This window comes from Candida theae, assembly GCF_024610275.1.
Source record: "Candida theae strain CBS 12239 chromosome Unknown scaffold38, whole genome shotgun sequence".
NCBI classification, from domain to species: Eukaryota; Fungi; Ascomycota; class Pichiomycetes; order Serinales; family Debaryomycetaceae; genus Lodderomyces; species Lodderomyces theae.
The window spans coordinates 74725-95549 of NW_026261406.1; the positions used below are offsets into that span (position 1 = coordinate 74725).

The window sequence follows — 20825 nt, forward strand, 5'->3', positions numbered from 1 at the left end:
GAGCAGTCATGATTTGAGTTATCCACCATCTTAGAACACCCATAAGAGACATGTTCAATTTGAATAAGACCGAAATAATGTGCGGCTAGCAACAGATCTAGAACAATATGCGGGGGTATCTACAGATATATATATTTTTTTTTTTGATTTTGAGCACGACCTGTTGCATTTTAAGTAACAACACAACAAAATATTGTCCTTGAAGTTGCAGTCGAGTCTTGACAACCCATCATACACCACAATCGTTCAAATTGCTCTCAGTGCAATCTTCAACATCCGCTGCGTCAAAAACACACAAACTCCGTCTCTGGTACTCAAACTAAGTACCACTGTTTGCTGGTCAATTTTGTTTGCCGTCCTCCACACACACAGCCCCCAAGGATCGATCCGATTTCAACACAAACAAGCTTAGATGTCGGAATCATCTGGCTCTGCCATCTTATTTGGATGCTCAGTTGCAGTAGTATCCTCTGCCATTCAATCTTTTGGTGTCACCCTTCAAAGAAAATCTCACTTGCTACACTTGGAGATGCCAGGGGAATGTGCTGCAGAAAGTACATTTCATCACACCAGCCATCATCGACAACAAAAGTATAGACGCAACATGTGGTACTTTGGATTCAGCTTATTCATAGTCGCTAATGTTTTGGGATCAGCTATTCAAATTTCAACCCTTCCACTCATTATATTGTCCCCCTTACAGAGTATCGGTCTAATATTCAACTCAATATTCAGCTGCCTACTTCTACCTGGTGAACACTTTACAAGTCGGTTATGGTCTGGCACCGGAATAATAGCCTTAGGAGCTTGCATTACTGCATATAATGGCTCTACGCATAGTGACCCAACAAATCAGCCTCAGCCAGACATTAACGAAAGCTTCAAGATTGTTTTGACCAAGTTATTAAGTAGATCATTTCTACAGTGGTTTATTGGAACCTTTGTTTTTATGGGATGCCTTTTGATCATAAACTGTGTCTACTTGAAGAGGAAAACTCGGGAGTGTCGGCGATATTGCACTTTAAAAGACGGTCGCAACAACATGCTCGTGCTTCAGCTTGACAGAGCCCAATTTTGGAAAGGGATCAACTATGGAATCATCAGTGGTACTTTGACAGCGCACACATTTCTTTTTGCAAAATCAATCATAAATGTGATTATGGAAACAATATTGAAAGAGGGGGTTTCTGGAATATTTAAAGTTAGTAATGTTGTGCCATATTTGCTTTTGGCGACGATGCTTGCTATCATAGGCCTACAGCTTACTGCATTCAACTTGGGGTTGGCACAAATTTCAACAACTATACTATACCCATTGTGTTTTTTGGTTTACAATCTAGTCAACTTGATCAATGACTTGAAATTCAACAGACTTTTGGCAGATCACAAAATGACGTACACCCAATTTTTGTGGATACTTTTTGGGTTGAGTGGTGTTTTATGTGGTGTATTGGTTTTGAGCTGGGACAGTGCATGCCAAGACGCAGATGATGGGAACGATAATGTGATACTGATAAACGAAATTGACCATGTGATAACGCCCGAGTCATCATTTGAACAATTTAAGGATGATAATACCGTGGAGCTGACAGATCTTACGGAAAACTCATCCGGGAATGACTCTCTTGACAATCGAAATTTAATAGAGCTTGACAATGAAATCTCCGATGGAGTAAATTGTGTTGCAAATGTTTCCAACGCGTCTGATCTGCAGGTGGCTTCTCCACGCGGGAAACTGCTCACTTACGAACAGAATCAACTATTGCAACAACTTGGTTTATAGAGGGAAGTATTGTAAAACTTGACGAAACGAGTGTAAATGAGGAAACTGTCACTTTCTTTTCATTGTAGTTAATTTCGTGCACCATTACATAAAAAAAAAAAGAAAAAAAAAGAAAAAAAAAAGAGGCACGGTTTGTGATACGAGTCGTCGTCGCATCTAACCTAATACAAGTTCCCATTCTCTTTCCTATAGCTATTCAAAGGGTCATCTAAAAACCCCCGTTTTGGATCATCACTCACAGTTCCATCTTTATAAAAAAGGAAAAAAAAAAAAAAAAGATGAGCTCGGTTTCTCAATTCAAAAGAACAGAAGTAATTGGTCGAGGCAAGTTTGGGGTTGTTTACAAAGCTTACCACAAACAAACGAAACAGCTTTATGCCATCAAAGTACTCAATTTGGACACGGAAGAAGAGGATATCCTAGACGTTCAGCAGGAAATACAGTTTTTAACGGAATTAAAGAGCGTTCCCAATATCACTCACTACTATGGCTCAATACTAAATGATACAAAATTGTGGATCTTGATGGACTATTGTGCAGGGGGCTCCCTTAGGACGCTTCTAAAGCCTGGAGTTATGGAAGAAAAATACATTGGTGTGATTGTGAGAGAATTGCTACTGACCTTGAGTGCTGTGCACAAGTTGGGAGTCATACATCGAGACTTGAAAGCGGCCAATGTCTTGATTTCAAAAGAGGGTAATGTCCAACTATGTGACTTTGGTGTTGCCGCCAAGGTTGTGACAAATTCTTCAAAGCGTCTTACGATGGCAGGAACCCCATACTGGATGGCGCCAGAGGTTATCAAATCCGGGGAAACTTACAACAGTAAAGCTGACATTTGGTCCTTGGGAATAACCGTTTATGAAATTGCCACTGGTAACCCCCCATATTGTGACAAAGATGCATCTTGGGCAATGCAGTTGATTTCCAAAAGTACGCCACCTCGTCTCGAAGGAAGGGACTATTCTTCGACATTGAAAGAATGTGTTGCTTTGTGTTTGGATGAAAATCCAGACGAGAGACCTTCTGCTGACGAGCTTTTCAAATGCAAGCTCGTCAAGGCTTACAAGCATTATCCCACCAGTATTCTCAAGGAAATCATATCTCGATATTTGTTGTGGCGAGATAGAAACTCGTCACGAGATTCGGTGTTTATAAACTTGGAGAATGAACAAGAGGAAACAGTAGACGAGGTGGTACAAAACAAACTTCCAGGACACGAAAGTTTTGAGAACAATAATGAGCATCTTCAGGTCAGATGGGATTTTGATTCTTTGGAGTCCAAAGAATATATTATGGAGAACGATATAGATGTGCAAAATCTTGACTACAATAAACAGTTTGATACTGAAAAAGAACTTGGTTCGTATTCAACTTTACCTACATTGAAAGCAAATACTTTGACCAGTGGAAACGCGCAGACTCCCACTACCAAATCAGTAGCAGATGTCCCAAAATCCCTCCAGATGCTATTCGAAGATCCAGAGGAAAAGATGAATGATCAATCTATTTTGCAACCCCCAAGCTTACTCAGCTCGGGTGAAGGAACTGAATCTCCCACCATTGAAATACCTGATATGGATGTACTTTCAAGCTTTCCGTCAACGGGAACACTACTAAACGTCAATCAAAGCGTGCCCACTCTTACGAAACCTCCAACCCTACACCACACCCAGTCGGCCTCAGGAAATTTGGAATCAAGGTTCAATCCAATGAGCACTTCACCAACTGAGAATCGAACACGGAAAAAAACCATCTCAACTACTTTGGGAAGTGGTACGTCGTCGATGCTATCTCCGTCCACAGTTGGTGCAACTCCCCATACACCACCTTACACAATCAATTCTAGTGCCAGGACGCCATCGCCGAAGCCTCCCTCTACCACAAACATATTAAATGCAACTGGCCTTACCTCCAAAAGCGGTTCTCCATCCAAGATGAAAGCACTTCAGGGCAACCATGATCCTCTTTTGCAACCCATCAATTTCAAGTATAGTTCTGGTGACGGTTACACGGATAGTAATGCAGGTGGCTCTAATCCACCGGGACAAGCTCCTCCACCACTTCCGCAACAACACTCGATGCCAATTCTTGCCCATTCGGTAACTGCAGGATCCAATGCACCACCTCCTTCCAATATAAAGTCCAAAAGGAATAAGCCAGGCTTCATTCAAATGCCCACACCATCGAATAGTTTGAATGTTTTATCAGCATTGACAAGTGAGACGACGCATGAGGATGAAAATGTAAATCAGTTTGGTATAAATCCTGCTCAAGTAGCAAACATGCCCATTTCAATGACTCCAGTTACCGAGAGAGAACCACCCCAATATCCAATGAAGAATGATGACAATGCAGATAAGCCTGCTAGTACGGGTACACGAGACGCCAATGCGCCACCGACAAATATAACTACAGCTACAATACGACCACATCAAAACAGTATTCTGGCTCAGAAGAAACCGCAACCCTCCCCCTCAAGCTCCAATGTACTGGTAAATGGTTCTAACGCACATCATCATCATCATCAAAATGCAAGTGTGAACACGTCAAAAGCTGTGGCCAGTACTCTGTCCCTGGCGAATTCTACATCAACACCAAGTTCATCTTCTTTGTCTTTCCCCACAATCCCACCCATCAAAAGCGAGTTTTTCATTGACTCTACAACTAACCGGAGTAAACTTGTCAGTGAATTGGACTCGATCATAAAACTATTCAATCATGGATTGGATACATTGGAAACCAATTTGTAGTTCACACGTGAATTGGTTCCTTAGATAGATGAAAATGGGCTTGTATATGTTCTTGTGAGTAGACAAAAAAAAAAAAAATTAAATTAAAGTGGAAACAACGCTTACAAATACAGTTCATCACCCAACTCAAGTATCTTCACTCTCGAATACTTATGCCGGCTCGAATTAGACGAAGAATCACCTCGCTGAGAAGAGATGAGATTGAGAAAGAGCAGGAGGAGCAAAGCCAGCAGATAATCCGCCCATTTGAGAACGTGCATGGATTACCCGTGTCGTACACTGCATCATCTCAAACAAGCTTTCTCAACCAACCTCTTACAATCAAAGACACTGCTGTGCTTTATTTATCGTTGATTAAGTCAAGATCCAGCTACTTGAAACTATGTCCTATGTTTCAATTGTACTGGGTCAAACAATCCAGTTACATCAAAAAATTGATGGAGCAAGACAAACCGATCCCAGAACATTTGAAGAGGGATGACATATATGCTAATAGACCTTGCGTTCTAAATAATGACATTAGTGCAAGAGACATAATGGTGAAACTACTAGAATGTGGTTTGAGCATAGGGGTACACTTTTTCGAAATTAGAGTGTTCATTGCCAAGGATGAACGAAGCGATACCAAAGAAGAAAAGGAAAGGATGAAACGAGAACGAGAAGAAAAGAGGGCACAAAGGGAGCAGGAGAAGCTAGAAAGAAAGATTAAGCGTGAGCAAGAACAGAAGGAGCGGGAAGAGCGAAAGATTCAGAAGGAGATTGAGAAGAGAGAGGAATTACTTAAACGGAAAGAGGAACAGGGTCAAGCTGCGCCACTCAAGTCAAACACTTCCAATGAGGAGAAGCGCGAAAAGCGCGAAAAGCGTGAAGGTTCTAAAAGTTCGATAAAGGCTTCAAAAGCAAGCTTGAAAGGCAAAAAGGATGTGAACCTTGTAAAAGTTGAAGAAGATACCAAATCCAAAACGATATCGATGACGCCGTCTCCCCCCATCGCAAGAACTCACGGAGATTTGCAGTCACCCGATAACCAAAGAATGATCTCTAATCTTAATTATATCGGGTCTAAAAACAAAGCTTTGAATGATTTGATGAATGAGGTGGCCAGTGGCCGTGCTACGACTTCTCAAATTCTGCTATTTCAGAAATACATCCGAGAAGCTAAGTGTTTGGGACACCCACCACATAGTGAAGAAACTATCAACGAGGTTGTCGCAAAAATAGACAATGAAGTTGTGGAAGAGCGTCGTTTGGAAGAAAACCGCAGCAACGTTAATACGAGCCACGATCAGAAAGAGGACTCTAAGCAGCAAGCACTGCAAGAGAATGATTCATCCACAACGGGAAACGGTATAGAAAACGCGACTAGTAGTCATGATAGACAAGGACCATCGTTAGATGGACACCCTTCAAATAATGAAGTTGAAGCTGTCGGAGCGAATTCGAGTGTTGAAGCTCCTTCTCAGATGAGTTCCGGTCAATCCTCAGTCAAGCAAGAAAATATCGACTCTCGGACCCTTCAGCAAGACCTTCGAACTTCACCATCGGCGATTGGCCAACAAGACAAGAAAAAGAAGATCTTGAAGAAGGATATCCCCAAGGACCAAAAGTTGACAGCATTCCAAGAGAAGTATATCGTCAACGCCACTGTGTTGTTTGAATTTCTTGAGAATCCAAATGTCCGATTTCAGTTTCCAAAATTTGCAATTTGTGAAGTGATGGAGCCATCTACATCAATTAATTCTGATAATGGTGATAACGGCGACAATAAGGACATTTTAGTAAGCTTTTTATGGATTCATAACCAAAAGGCTATGGATAAATACGAGACTGAGCTTAGCCAATATCAATCGAAGATGAAGGAGAAACAAGAGGCTGACAGAAAGAGAGAAGAAGAGGAGAAAGAGAAAAACAAGGCTGTCACTGAAGAGGAGGATAAAATGGCTGGAGAAGTAAATGGAGAGGTATTCTTTGCCACGAACGACGACGACGACGACGATGCTAATATCAAAGAAGAGAGTCCCAGTGCTATTGAAGGCTCGACTATGGCGGATGCAGCAGAAAACGATCAAGGAGATGCTACTATTCAAGAAGAAAAGTTCGAGGAAGAGTCCACGGTGCCAGTGAAAAGAAGGGCGCCTCCTCCAAGAAGAGGTAAAAAGAAACGTAGAGGACCTCCTCCTAAAAAAGCAGCCCCAAAGTCGTTCATACCGCCAAGTGAACCTGTCTATTCCTACTCAAGTGTATCGTTTACAATTCATGGGGTCCCCAATAAGTTCGTGCCGATTTTTGTCAACAGTTTGGACCCTGTTGACAAGGTGCGCAAAAAGATGGAGCACATATTGGAGACCGGGAATCGAGTAAACCCTTACCAACTTTGGTATCAAGTAGATGGGAAGCTTGATGCCGCCTTGGCTGAAACTGCGCGAGTGTCTTTAAATCAGGAAGAAAAGAAGATGACTGGTATACCAACTATTCAAGAAAAAGTAGAACCTAAGAAATACCCCAAAAAGAAAAGGGCCAAAGAGGCAGATCAATCTGTTGAAAAGCATACAAATCCTTCGGCGGTGAAATCAGAACCTGCAAGAGAAAATGCTGTTGTTGAAGTTGAAGTTGGGAGTACTTCTGAACCCCAAGAGCCTCAAAAGAGTGAAAGCCCCGCTGTGAAGATAGATGAATCGCAAGGCTCGGTGACCAGGCAAAACGACGACAATGGCGTCGCTGCTTGATCACGAAAAAAAAAAACCTCGTTTTATATCACGACTAACATTTATTTACATGGTTTATACAAGTAATGGCAGGGCTAGTTTTTATTTTACTTGGAAGGAAGGATCAAATTGAGCAAACTTTCCAAGCTTTCGTCGTCGGCTTTAACTCTTTCCGATGAGTTGGCAAATGAAGAACCAGATGTAGGATATCTCTCATCAGCATCAGACCATTTCCCAGTCTTGATACCCTCAGCAAATAATCGTACAGAACCATCCTCGGATAATTCGGCCTCGTTAATCTTGAAAGGCATGGTGAATTGTCTGGGTTGTTTTCCAGGGTAGTTTTTAGCGTAATTGGTTTGCAAGGCAATAGAACGATCAATTACATTGGCAACGAATCCTCCGATTGCGGCTTCTTTCGTTCCCACAATTCTACCAGTTGTAACTGTGTTATTTCTGATACCGTTGGGAGTATTTTGAAGTCGTCCTCTTTGATTGTAGGAAAACCCACCTGTACCTTGAATATTGTAAGTGTTGTCTCTCGATCTATCGTGCACGGTATTTTCTTTCTTTGAAACTTGTTGTGAATTCCTTAAAAAGTCTTTTACCAACGCTATAATCTCAGACTGGGGAGTGGTGGTGAGCAAAACCTTTGGGTGGTTTTTTGCAACATAATGTCTAAAATTTTGATACAATTTTGGATTATTATTGAGAACCTTTACCACTGACTCTGTGTTTGCTCTGGTATTCAAATTCAAAAGATTGGTCAAGCTTCCTTCTCTTTGTGTTTTGCTGCTCTTGTTAGAAGGGTGTGGGAATAATGGGTTTTGAGATGTGAAGTGGGTTCTCAATGGCATTCCCAACTCTTGAAACATCAACTGAGTATAATGGTGTCCGGAGTTTTTCTCGACATCAGGCATGCCTTTGTAGTTGTCCACATCGTTGAATGAAATATGTGACTTCCCAATCTTTGAAGGTAATGCGGTTTTCAAACCATAGTTTGATCTATATGCGCTTGAGGATGGTGTGAAAATTGTCTGGTGGGTGGGGATATTTGACTGAACCCTGATATTCTTCAGATGAGGTTTCGCTACTTGAGCTAGCCTTGAGCTTTTCACCAAGTCAAAAAGTTCCTTGCTCGTTGACATTCGTAGCGACTGATAAGCGTGGTGTAAGTTGAAAAAGCCCTTTCACCAACTTTTCAAGAAAAAATGAAAAAAAAAAGAAAAAAGAAAAAAGAAAAAATTTGAATCTCACTACTAACTATGCTACCACGCACTTTTAATTTCGTAACGTCTATAATAATCTAATCGACATCTAGAAACATCTCTAGAAAGCATACGATAACGTGATACCTAGCTTATTCACTTCGGGGGTATTTGTTACTGGGTTCCATGATACTCTAGTTCCAGCACTGATCAAAAAATCTCTCAACCGACCTTCCCACAACAATCTGACGCTGTTGTCTCGTAAGCTTGTAGACACCTTCAAAACGCTCGAAAAATCACTCTCATTCACCAAGTTCTGGAATGCTGTAGTCACCACTACACTATTGTGGGTAGGCGTACTGCTTGTGGTTTTGTGTTGAAGTGGTTCATGAGTGTGATAGTCCCTTGTGTGCGTGTCGAAATGCGCCCTGTTGCGCAGATTGTATGAGCCTTTTCTTATCCGTCGGCTACCATCCATGTTATGTCTTAAATGAGATGTTGAATCTTCTTCTTCAACAGTATTCAAAATGGCAGGTGGGGTTGGGGTTTTTCTCTGTGCGTAGCTGTACAACTCGAACCCAAGGGATAAATTGCTAGCATAGGAGAAGAAGTTGAAGTCATATTTGGAGCAAAATGTGGACGCAACCGATGTCTTCACTGTGTATGTCAGAGACACATGGCCCAAAATTGGATTAACTGCCAACGTCATTGTAAGTGGTTTCCCAGTGGATGTTGATCTTGTCGAATATCTTAATGCGGTGGAAAGCCCAGGACTCATAGATCTCGCTGCAAACCACAACTCTGTCCCTAGCGAGACCACTGAATTTTCAAACTTTGGTACTAGATGCGGATTGATGGATTTGGATATCGCGGTGCCCCAGTTGTATAGGCACCTCACTCCAATCAAGGATTCATTGGTTGAGTAAATGAGCTCTCTCAGGTACTTTGCAGTATTATTTTGCAAATAAACAATGACAGTTCCATTTTTCTCCAATTGTGGATGGCTTACACATTTGATCAAAAACTGGGTGTTTTCGCTAAGTCTTTTGATAATCATGGCCTCCAACGCTGAACCAGGGAAGTACATACGCCCGTATAGTAGCATGGGTTTTTTATTGGGGGTGTTGGTCAAATCTGTCTCATCTTGTGCATAATTTGGCATCATTGTGGGTTCTATTATTCTGAATCCTGCTATTGCATCTTGCAAAGATATATCCTTTGTACCCATTGTGTTGATCAATGGAGTCAGAGAGTACAAATAGGCTAGGGAGCCATTTATTTGGCGGAAATTTGATAGCGTAAACGAGGAAGCCAGGTAGTCAGTTGACTTTGATGAAGAGTCCAACTTCAAGCCATTGGGTATGGGGAAATTGAGTAGAGCGTCGGAGGTTGCTGTGACATTGGAAAATATGTTATCCTCATTCCAATTGGTGGTTTTGTAAAAGCACTTCTGTAGGTATTCCATATATGTGTACATGTTAGCGACCTTGATGGGCCTCTGTTTGGGTTCCCCGAGAATTGGATCTTCTCGGGTGGAGGAGATTGTTTATTTTGTTGATATTTTGTAAAACACAACCAAACGAGAAAGATTCGCACTTGCTGACGCTGAAACTTTGCTGTACATGGTTCTGTCTGCAATTGGATCGTCTCAAAGCTCAAACTCAAGACATTATTGAAACAAGTAAAAGTCTGCTCAAGTGAAATTGTGTTTACAGCTGTTCTGGGCCGTACTCTGTTAGCGACCATTGTGTAAAGTGTAGTGTCGCAACTACAAAACTTACGACGCACTCAATAAATGACTGAACCGAAAATTTTATTTTCAGTCTAGAGCCCCCGATTGATTAGGTGAATGATTGTTTCCCCAAATTTCTTTACGCTTCAACTAGTAACAACACACCAAAATGTCAGAACAACGCCGAGAAGCTTTCATCAAAAGAGACACCAATGAAACAAAAATACAGGTTGCAATTAGTTTAGACGGAGGACCTGTCAGTATAGCTCACTCTATTCTTCCGAAGAAAAATGAAAAGGAGGAACATGCTGCTCAATACACTGGAGGCCAACAAATCAACATTCAAACTGGTATTGGGTTTCTTGATCATATGTTCCATGCATTAGCCAAGCACTCAGGCTGGTCATTACTTGTCGAGTGTATTGGAGACTTACACATAGATGACCACCACACAAGTGAAGATGTTGGTATTGCGTTGGGGCTTGCATTCAACAAGGCATTAGGCCCAATCAAAGGTGTAAAGAGATTTGGTCACGGATACGCACCACTTGATGAGGCATTGAGCAGAGCAGTCGTTGACTTGTCCAATAGACCATACGCTGTAATCGATTTGGGTTTGAAAAGAGAAAAGATTGGTGATTTATCCACGGAAATGATCCCTCACATTTTAGAAAGCTTTGCACAGCTGGCTTCTATCACCATTCACGTGGATTGCTTGAGGGGTTTTAATGACCATCACAGAGCTGAAAGTGCTTTCAAGGCATTGGCAATTGCCATTAAGGAAGCAACTTCCAAGACTGGTAAAGATGACGTGCCAAGCACCAAGGGTGTTTTATCGTAGTTGTGTTTACTTTGCAACGTATTCAGATAGCATATAGACATATTTATCAGTCTTGAATTATCATATAGAGCACTCAATTCAACAGAGCCTACAAATTGATTAGCATTAACACAAACAAATCTACAAATTGTAGATTCTCAATGTATACAAAAGAGTCAAAACTAAAGTTGACGTGTAAATGTTTAGACCAACTAATACACCAATAGATTCATGGCCGCGAGGGATCACCTCATCTTAATCTTGGACGAAATATTTTTCGATAATGAGTACACTTTGTATACTCCCAAAAGCCAGTCCCAAGGAGAAAGCCTTTCAATCAAATGGAAAAGGGCAAAAAAAAGAAAAAAAAAAAAAACAAAAAAAAAGAGCCAACCACAGAACATAAGTCAACACTGTATTTGGGTTCGACCCATTTCCATAAAAGGTGCCCCATGAGCTTATCCAATTGGTGAATGGTAAGTGGAAGATGGTGTACGACCCACTTCGATGAACGCGACAAAAATGCAAAACTGATTCGGTCCTCACTGATAGGTGCATCGTAGCCAACCAACAGGTGGACGCAATATCTTCATTGTAGTCGACATCAAACTGGCATTCTTCTAAATAGAAGTCACAACGAGCTCAAATTAATTGCAAGCAGAAATGTCAAAGTTCGTACAGTTGCTCAATTTAAAAACAAAATGATGAAAAATTGATGATTGCTAGAATTCCTAATTTTCTCTCTTGGGCAAACGCCGCACACTTTTTTTTTTTTACCCGATGACATAATAGATCACTTACAGAGTGAGGTTTGTCTTCTTTATGATCGATCACAATGTATTTGCAGTTTCAAGTACGAAGACACTTTTCGAAATTCACGACACTATACAAAAGCAAAGACGTTAAGCCGCTTTATCGTCCTCATCATGCAAATCCCAAGAATGGAATACGATCATTTGAAAAGAATTTGCCTGCTGCCAAAAAGGAGTTAAAGCCATGGGAACAAGAGGGAATCAGTAAGGATAGGTTTTTCAAGCGCAAGTATGGACATATGCCTGACGAAAGGCGGAAAGCTTTGCAGGAGAAAGTTGCAAGGCAAAGAAGGTACAGGGAGATGAAGAAGGCTCATGAAAAACAAAAGTTGGAGTCAACAGAGGGGTTCAAAAGGTCAAGAGAAGAAATCAACTACAACGGGCCAAGTGCTAAGGAGGTTATGGAGAGTGGCACAAATAGTGGAGGTTTGAGTACTTTTTTCGAATTTGTCTATGGTACTCATCCTATAAAATCTGTCTTGCAAGCTCGCAAAAGACCAATTTTGGGTCTTTACACATTCAATGCCGATGATGATAATGGAGTCATCAAACAAGCCAAAAAAGAGTACGGTGTCAAGGTACAGCAAGTGAGGGACAAGAATGCGTTAAATATATTGTCCAAGAACGGAGTCCACAACGGTTTGGTATTGAAAACGAAAGCTTTGGATGTTCCTTATATCAAAAGCTGTGGCCATGTAGAAAATGGTAGTTACAAGATCACGGTTGAAGATGAAGATGGGGTGGATGTGGAAAAAGAAAGATCTGTCTTGAGAAAGCAAGACGAGGATGAGCTTTTTCCATTGGCCTTATACTTGGACGAAATCACAGATCCTCAGAACATGGGTTCTATCTTGAGAACTGCATACTTCTTTGGTGTTGATTTCATTGTTATACCAGACCACACTACTGCAAAATTGGGCCCTGTGGCCAATAAAGCCTCGTCCGGGGCGTTGGATCTTATTGATATTTACCAAACTGATAGAAGCTTAAAGTTTATTGACTCTGTACGTGAGAATGGCTGGAATGTAATTAGCACAAGTGCAAAACCTGATGAATCAAATCTTGATGAGTTAAAAGATAAGAATTACAAGGTTGAAATGAGCTTGAAGGATAAATTCATTAACCTAGGGGATTTGAAAACAGTATTGAAGCGAACTCCAGTAATGTTGGTTATCGGTAGTGAGGGAAAGGGGGTGAGGACCAATATGAAGTTGAGAAGTGATTTTCTTGTTGGAGTACAAAAGTACAGAGAAAATGATGACATCGTGGACTCGTTAAACGTTGGAGTTGCAACTGGTGTTATAATCCAAAGCTGCTTGTGAAATAGTGTACAAGCGGTGAATGATATATATCCACTTGATGGAGGTCGCGAATGGCTCACTTCTTACACCTTGTATATAGACTAGCAAAGTAAAAGGAACCATATAGAGCTTGAGTGGTTTCATATCATTGCGTAAACTCCACTCTACTACAGCAACAGTAGCTCGTTTGAACTTTTGTCTACGCAAGCTATAGCGTATAACCCCCACCCCTGCGAGCATAAACTGAGTAGAGATCCAGTCTATCGCGTGCTCCCCCAACAATCTTTTTTATCTATTTATGGAGAGTGCACAAAAAGGAAACAACGGTTTCTTTTTGGTCCAGTTTGGTGCACCCATCCCCCCCCCCCCTCCCAACAGTTGTTAAAAGGGCTACAAACTCCTATTTACCGCTTCTGTCAACCTTGCGCGGCCAACCTACGTAGATACAACTTTATGGCGCTTGATATGTTTGCCTTCACCAGTCTCTTTCTTATCAATATCAGTGCGGTGGAGTTTAAAGGAGTTAAGGAAAAATAGTTTGCACGTTTTGAGTTCTATTTTTTTTTTGTTTTTTTGTTTTGTTTTTTTTCTTTTGGGTAATATAAAATCATACCGGCGTTAATTATGTAAATAATTTCATAAGACAATTAATAGACGAATTAAACTTTGGTAGTTGATACAGATTCACCAGTGAATCCCTGTCTCTAAGATATTTAAATAGTCAACCCTGCCAAAACACTTTACCACAAGTCATTCGCTCCTTCAGCAATCGCGATGGTCAACTACCATTTGGTTATATTAGTACACGGGTACGTTCAATTATTGTCACATGCTAAAGCTTCACAGCCTGTGGTTCGCACGCTCAAGCATTACTAACTACAAGTGTAGTGTTTGGGGTAACTCATCACATTTAGCTTATATTGAGAAACAGCTTATCGAAAACGTTAAACCAGATGACGGAAGCAAATTGCTAGTGTACAAAACGGGATCACATTCAGGGTACCTTACTTATGATGGTATTGACGTCAATGGGAAACGAATAACTGATGAGATATTAGAGCAGACACAACAAGTAAGAGAAAACGGGGATACAGTGACGAAATTCTCCATTATTGGGTACTCGTTAGGTGGTTTAATATCTCGATATGCCATAGGGGTCTTGCTAAAACAAGGTTACTTTGACAAAATTGAACCAGTCAACTTTGTAACCTTTTGCACTCCTCATATTGGTGTTCTGAAACCACACACTCGAAATTTTTCAGTACGGTTGTACAACAATATTGCCCCTCATTTCTTGGCCATCACCGGCTCCCAATTTTTTCTTAAAGACAAAGTCGGGGAGTTTAGCAAGCCACTTTTGGTATGGATGGCTGACCCAAATTCAGTATTCTACTTGGCGTTGAAGCAGTTCAAGTACAAATCCTTGTATGCTAACGTGGTTAATGATAAGCGGTGCTGCTGGTTTACTTCTTCGATATCCTTGACTGACCCAGTCAATTCACTTTACAACAAATTCCCCCAAAACATCACTGCTGAATATATCAAGGGCTATGAGCCAAATGTCATTGATGCTTCGAAACCATTTTACTTTGAACAAAAATCCAAGGAACAAACGTATGGAGCGTCGTCTCGTCGTGGATTGTTCTGGAAAACCTTGAATTGGTGCAAGTTGATAGGAACAATCGCAATATATGCTCCAATAATGGGTCTATCATTTGTTGTTTCTTCAATTTACCAGCGAATTCAAACTTTGAATAGACTTCGCCATTTCCACAGTGAAAAGTCAAACAATTTGTCTCATTTGTACGAATACAACGAAAACACATCGTTGTTCACCAACTTGTCGAATAAGTTGGAAGATGAGCAAGATACTATTGTTGAGGACATGTACGGGGCCATGAACTGGAAAGTGTCACATTCATCTTCGAATTTCCCACCTATTACATTAGATGATTCACAAAAGTTTGCCGTTGAAAAATTAAACACTTTGGGATGGCAGAAGTTTCCTATAATCTTGAGGCATACCACGGCAACCCATGCTGGGGCTATTGTTAGACACGCAGATCCAAATTTTGATGAAGGGAAAGTCATTGTTGGTCACTTTGTTGAGAATGTTTTTAAACTAGAATAGATGCAAACCATTTGATTCGACTGTGTTAAAGTGTTGTTTGTTTGTAACTGTCTGCGAAACCTGTACACTCTGGCTCCAGCTCCTTCATTTGGGAACCGATAAGTTAAGCGACATTTCGTGCTTTATTCTAATTTCTAAATTTTTTTGATCTGCTCCTCTATTTGTGTACACTTAATTGATTTATTTTTAATTATTATTTTTTTTTTTTTTACAACCAAAATATTCCATAACAACAAGAACCACATATCATGGTTTCAACCGGGAACACGATTGCCGTGTTTCGCACAACCATGAGGGCCATCTTTGGTTGTCGCAAAAAGGATGCTCAAAAGCCGCCACTGACCATTTCTACTCCAACTTCAACTGCTCCAACTGCAGATGTCACTTTAAGTTGTCGGTTCTCGAGTTTGCAACCACCCTCTCCGTTCAAAAATGCAACCAGTTGTGAGGTATCTTCAGATAAACAAGACGGATCCGTGATATCTCTGAGATTCCGGAATGATGACCTAGCCGGTCAGGCTGAAGAAGTGAGGAAAGGAGGAAATACAAAGCAGGAAGCATTCAACGCTCAACACAACTATACAAGAAACATAGCGATCACCCGTCACTTACTTGACGTGAGCACTTACCTGAATCAGAGCACTGCCACTGACACTCTGCAATGTGCAACTGCTCAGTGGCAGTTGAAGTTGTCTCCCAACTGGACCGAATACGTTCTCGTATACTTGAGATTGGAGTATGGAACATTGATCTTGGCCCAGCTACTGGAAGAGTTGGATCCGTACATTGACTTCTATCAGGTTCTTGGCCATTATCAGGGAATTGTTGTCCACTTCAAAGACCAGAAATATCAATATTGGTTTTTGCAGCAAGTCAATCGAGTAATTGGGATTCAACTTGTCTTGTCGTCGCCCGAATGGCTTTACTCCGTGACCAATCATGAGATTATAAATGCATTTAAAGAGTACAGTTTCCAGTTAGTAAAGTATAAGAAGCCACAATTGATGAAGCGTCAAAAACAAGTAATTCTGTTGTATGGGATCCCACTGTTTATACCAAAAAGACTGTTAATTGAAATATTTCGTCAATTGGGTGAGTTGATATCATTCCGATTTGCTCCGACAGGACCGCTGACTCGATTTCATGTGGTCAAGTTACAATATGCCCAGAGGGAAGATAGAGTAAACATTGGAGAGGGCATCAAGAAGTTAATTGAAGAATTAAAGTGCAAAGTTGTATTCAAAATCAAAATTAACAATCTTCCCCAACAAACACCGCAATCAAAGTAGAGAGAATCCATGTTTACTTTTCTTCACCCTTCTATATAAAGTACAATCTGTAATATACATAGATAAAACCAATCCTATGGTTCTTCAGCACTTCACTGCACCCGCTCTAAATAAGCTCAACATAGTTTGCAGGGAAAATACCAGTTACTCCATTATTTCTACCCGTCCACCAATCATCAACGGTATCAGTCTTTTTCAATATGTCGATAACATCTCCCTTCTTGAATGGCAAATCACCGCTTTGTTCTCCTTTGAATGAATATAGAGCAATAGCTTGGTTTGAATTTGTTTTCGGTGCACCACCAAAATTGGGCTTGGAAAGAGTCAGCGGTCTTGATGGGGCTTCTCCATTTGTTCTATTTGGTGATAGTCTGGTATTTCCCAAGCGAGCATTTAGTCTATCGACATCACTATTACCCCTCGATCTCGTTTTACCATTGTAGCCTGAATCATATATGTCGTCTTCCCACGCAGAGCCAGTCTTACTGGTAGAAGGTGTCCTTGTTCTTCCACCAGATGACAAACCGGCACTTCCTCCCACACTCGAGGCAGTGTTTGTACGTGACCTCCCACCTCTTCTTCCACCATCGTAATCATCATAGTTCTTGTCCCTTCTTCCATGATCGTAGTCGTCATATCTCCGTTCTCTTCGCCCGTTACTGTGTCCGCGACCGTGATCGTCCTCATCCGAGTAATAATCATCGTCTGAGTATTCATCCGAGTATCTCCTTCTTCTTCTTGATCCTCCTCCTGGTCCTCGTGCTCCAACTAAACTTCCACGACGGCGTTCCGAGTACTCAGATGTAGTGTCGGAAAATTCATCAGGAATGTCATCGTAGTAGTCATCGTCATAAAAGTCCTCCTCATCATAGTCCAATCTATTACTGAACACTCTTGAATTCAACACTCTCATAAGTGAGTCACATGCCGGTGGTGTGTCAACTTGTCCCGCTAAAATATTTCTTGCCTTACAATTGTTTCCATAAAACTTTCTATTGGCTTCTCTTCTCTCCATTAATACCGATCCTTCCAATGAGATACCAGCATACAAACCTTTTGTCTTGGAATATGCGAAAACGGCAGAAACTGAACTCAATGATGCTGTTCCTGCTGCTTCTGCACTTCTTCCTAAAGGCCCAGCTGCAACTGAAACATTCGTACCCAAGGTGACTGAACCCAATTGCGCAAATGTGTCAACAGCAGCTTTTGTGTTTAAAACAAACACAAAATCAGTCAATTCAGCACCAATCATACCTCCCGCCCCAGCACCTGCAGTAACAATTGCAGACGGTGGCGACCAGGAGCCATCGGGTAAACGTGCAACAATAACGCCCGATCCTGCTCTACCTGAGAAAAGAAATCCTGCCTTCAAAACAGTGATGACGGCTAACCCTTTGGCATTCTTCAAGATCCGAGGGGGGATAATTTGGTCAGGCCCGGCGATCTGATTGGGCTTGATAAACGACGCCAACGTCTTTGCTGCTTTTCTAAAGGGTGAATGTTAGTATACTTCAGTTTACAATGCTTGTGTGTGTGTGTGTGTGTGTGTTTCTGTGCGTACATACCGTGACTCGCTCTTTAAACTCCTTGGAATTGGATTGCTGATACCCATAATTTAATGTAATGCGATCTCAAGGTCGATATAGTAACGTTGGGTTCTAGGTTGACAATTAGCACGGATCTTATAAAAGTAAGCTTCTCTTGATAGAAGGTGTGTTGATTGTTTAGCCTCTGATTCGTCGGTTATCTTAGAAAGGTGTAATTGGAATTTGCTGTGGTTCAACAAAGTTTGGGGTGGTTGAATTCTTTGCTCTTTTTTTATTTTTTTTTTTTTTTTTTTGTTGAAGATAAATCTTTGTTTAATTTTCCTTATTATTTTTGGTTATTTTTTCTTTAGCCCCTTCTACTTGTACATCTAAATCTACGTCTGTGTTACTACCTAATCAAATCAACACACATATTAATATGTGCTCCACTGTAGCACAAACATCCTGGACCAGAGAATGTAATAAGATGTACAGCATAAGGACTAGTGGTCCAAGTAACTACAAAGTAAAGGTGCCACAGGTCATTCAACAAAGTAGATGTTTGGTTATTCTCATTTTTCCTTTTTGCGTCCATCACAATGCATTTCCTTTTCTCCCCAGCGCAGTAAGGCTAAGAAAACTACTCAGAGTGCATTTGGAACACAGCCCAGGAAAGATTAAACACACATCTGACGACTAATTATATCCAAATAAAGTAGTCAACTTTATTCTTGCCGTTTCCAGATGAGGATTGCCTCGGTGTGTCGTTGAATAATACAATTTCACTCTCACCGTTCGGATAATGGGTCGGATATTCGGTTCCCATTACTCCGACAGTTGCCGTTTCTCTACTACCGACACCGGACTTGACTGTATGACCTGAACCTATTTGAAAGGGTCACGACTACACTTACAATTGGGGCCGCCAAGAATTGGGTTGCTTCTTAATGTAGTGTACATGTAGCAGTCTTTTCTCGACTGTCATTGTGCAGGCTTTTGGTTTGTGTAAATCCGGAGATAATTACATCGGGTAAAGTAATGAGGTTTTTTTTTTTTTTTTGCGGCGGCGGTTGGTAAGTCGGTTAAGTAAACCCTACATCATGCTTTGCGCCCTTGGATATTTCATCTTTAGGTCTTTCTGACGGTGAAGTGTCTCTCTAACAATTAGCTCTTTATTACAGCCCCTAGTGATGCTCCGATACACTCAAGAGAGATATCGATTTGCTAGTGACCCAACCCACAGCTTAATCATCTCGGGAAGGTTGAAGAAAAAAAAAAAAATATTCATCTTGAAGGCTTGACTCTGACTTTGCACACACACACACACACACACAAACACACAAATACACCGCGTCACTCTACGCGATGAGGATATAGCTTTGTTAGCTGCATCTAGAAATTTTATTGTAATCCCGAAACTCAACACATGATGAGCGAAGACGAGACGCTATCTATTGCCTCCAAATCCTCAGGAAGTTCCAGACCAAAGAGATATCACTGTACGTTTGAAAACTGTGACAAGGCATACAATAGACCATCATTACTAGATCAACATCTACGATCACATACTGGAAGTCGACCGTTTGCCTGCACTTACCCAAACTGCGACAAGTCGTTTCTAAGAAAATCGCATTTAGATGCTCACTTGGTTTCACATTCAAGAGACAAGCCATTTCACTGTTCGACTTGTGGGAAGGGCGTTAACACGGTGCAACACTTGAAACGGCACGAAATCACCCATACCAAGTCCTTCAGATGCACGCATCAAGGCTGTGATGAATCATTTTACAAGCATCAATCACTACGACACCATATACTCTCGGTTCACGAAAAGACATTAACTTGTACCCTTTGCGACAAGACTTTTACCCGTCCTTCGAAACTTGCTCAACACAAGTTGAAGCACCATGGAGAATCCCCAGCATATCAATGTGACCATCCTGGATGTTTTGTCAATTGCAAAACGTGGTCTGCTTTGCAATTCCATGTCAAGCAAGAACACCCAAGAGTCAAATGTCCCGTTTGTGGCAAAGGCTGTGTGGGTAAACGAGGTTTAAAATCACACATGTTGAGCCATGATGAAGCGATCAAAGTCTGGCAGTGCAACTATTGTGATATCGGCAAGTTCAATAAAAAGGCGGCTTTAATTGATCATTATAATGAATATCACGATGGAAATATTCCTGAGGAATTGCAAGCTCACCCTGAGACTATAGAAGAGAACAACGGAGTTGGTCAGAATAGACTTGAAATGTCGAGTTTGAAACAGCTCAATACGGCCTTATCTCCCGGTAGTGAAAATGGTGGCGATATCAAGAGCTTGTTCAATCATGAGTCAAAGTCAACAACTACTGCAGAGGCGCAGCAGTCCGTCACCGTGTTGAAACCAAATGGATCAGAGTACTCAACCAAGTCATCTGAAATAATTGACGTGATTCTGAATGACTGCTCCATCAAAATCAAATGTCCAAAAACTAAATGTGATCGGGTATTTGCGCGCGAATACGATTTGAAGCGACACTTGAAATGGCATGAGGAGAATTTGAAAAGAATAGAGATGTTTCTCGATAACTTGCAAAAGGAAGAGCAAATGCAACCACTGCAAAAGAAATCCAAACTCAACCCCAAAGATGATGAGTCAAGTTTTGAAGATTATAGTAATGAAGATGCGGAATTTGATGCTGCTCTAGATGAAGAGCTAAATTCCCCCCTTACAATAGACGGCGTTGACTAATCAATCAACTTTATTATTTTAAGTGTATTTC

At 41.1% G+C, this 20825-nt stretch overlaps 10 protein-coding genes across 10 annotated transcripts; 8 read left to right on the plus strand and 2 right to left on the minus strand. All coding sequences in view use genetic code 12, as the record gives it.

The window, feature by feature from the left end:
• Positions 1–412: 412 nt before the first annotated feature.
• On the plus strand, positions 413–1783 carry KGF57_001922 (uncharacterized protein; the record flags this gene model as incomplete). Its single annotated transcript, XM_051751179.1, has 1 exon — positions 413–1783. One exon carries the CDS (start codon positions 413–415, stop codon positions 1781–1783), a length of 1371 nt encoding a protein of 456 aa, XP_051609596.1.
• Positions 1784–2061: 278 nt separating this feature from the next.
• Positions 2062–4536, plus strand: KIC1 (putative serine/threonine protein kinase; the record flags this gene model as incomplete). The annotated part of the gene is made up of 1 exon (XM_051751180.1): positions 2062–4536. One exon carries the CDS (start codon positions 2062–2064, stop codon positions 4534–4536), a length of 2475 nt encoding a protein of 824 aa, XP_051609597.1.
• A 152-nt stretch (positions 4537–4688) lies between these two features.
• On the plus strand, positions 4689–7262 carry KGF57_001924 (uncharacterized protein; the record flags this gene model as incomplete). The annotated part of the gene is made up of 1 exon (XM_051751181.1): positions 4689–7262. One exon carries the CDS (start codon positions 4689–4691, stop codon positions 7260–7262), a length of 2574 nt encoding a protein of 857 aa, XP_051609598.1.
• An 86-nt stretch (positions 7263–7348) lies between these two features.
• On the minus strand, positions 7349–9914 carry MDM10 (Mdm10p; the record flags this gene model as incomplete). Its single annotated transcript, XM_051751182.1, has 2 exons — positions 7349–8246; positions 8584–9914. The coding sequence occupies 2 exons, from the start codon at positions 9912–9914 to the stop codon at positions 7349–7351; spliced, it is 2229 nt and encodes a 742-aa protein (XP_051609599.1).
• A 436-nt stretch (positions 9915–10350) lies between these two features.
• On the plus strand, positions 10351–11022 carry HIS3 (imidazoleglycerol-phosphate dehydratase; the record flags this gene model as incomplete). The annotated part of the gene is made up of 1 exon (XM_051751183.1): positions 10351–11022. The coding sequence occupies one exon, from the start codon at positions 10351–10353 to the stop codon at positions 11020–11022; it is 672 nt and encodes a 223-aa protein (XP_051609600.1).
• An 814-nt stretch (positions 11023–11836) lies between these two features.
• On the plus strand, positions 11837–13135 carry KGF57_001927 (uncharacterized protein; the record flags this gene model as incomplete). The annotated part of the gene is made up of 1 exon (XM_051751184.1): positions 11837–13135. The coding sequence occupies one exon, from the start codon at positions 11837–11839 to the stop codon at positions 13133–13135; it is 1299 nt and encodes a 432-aa protein (XP_051609601.1).
• A 753-nt stretch (positions 13136–13888) lies between these two features.
• KGF57_001928 (uncharacterized protein) lies at positions 13889–15245 on the plus strand (the record flags this gene model as incomplete). Its single annotated transcript, XM_051751185.1, has 2 exons — positions 13889–13927; positions 13998–15245. 2 exons carry the CDS (start codon positions 13889–13891, stop codon positions 15243–15245), a joined length of 1287 nt encoding a protein of 428 aa, XP_051609602.1.
• Positions 15246–15493: 248 nt separating this feature from the next.
• Positions 15494–16534, plus strand: KGF57_001929 (uncharacterized protein; the record flags this gene model as incomplete). Its single annotated transcript, XM_051751186.1, has 1 exon — positions 15494–16534. The coding sequence occupies one exon, from the start codon at positions 15494–15496 to the stop codon at positions 16532–16534; it is 1041 nt and encodes a 346-aa protein (XP_051609603.1).
• Positions 16535–16640: 106 nt separating this feature from the next.
• On the minus strand, positions 16641–18146 carry KGF57_001930 (uncharacterized protein; the record flags this gene model as incomplete). The annotated part of the gene is made up of 2 exons (XM_051751188.1): positions 16641–18021; positions 18100–18146. The coding sequence occupies 2 exons, from the start codon at positions 18144–18146 to the stop codon at positions 16641–16643; spliced, it is 1428 nt and encodes a 475-aa protein (XP_051609604.1).
• Positions 18147–19486: 1340 nt separating this feature from the next.
• On the plus strand, positions 19487–20794 carry PZF1 (Pzf1p; the record flags this gene model as incomplete). Its single annotated transcript, XM_051751189.1, has 1 exon — positions 19487–20794. One exon carries the CDS (start codon positions 19487–19489, stop codon positions 20792–20794), a length of 1308 nt encoding a protein of 435 aa, XP_051609605.1.
• Positions 20795–20825: the final 31 nt, after the last annotated feature.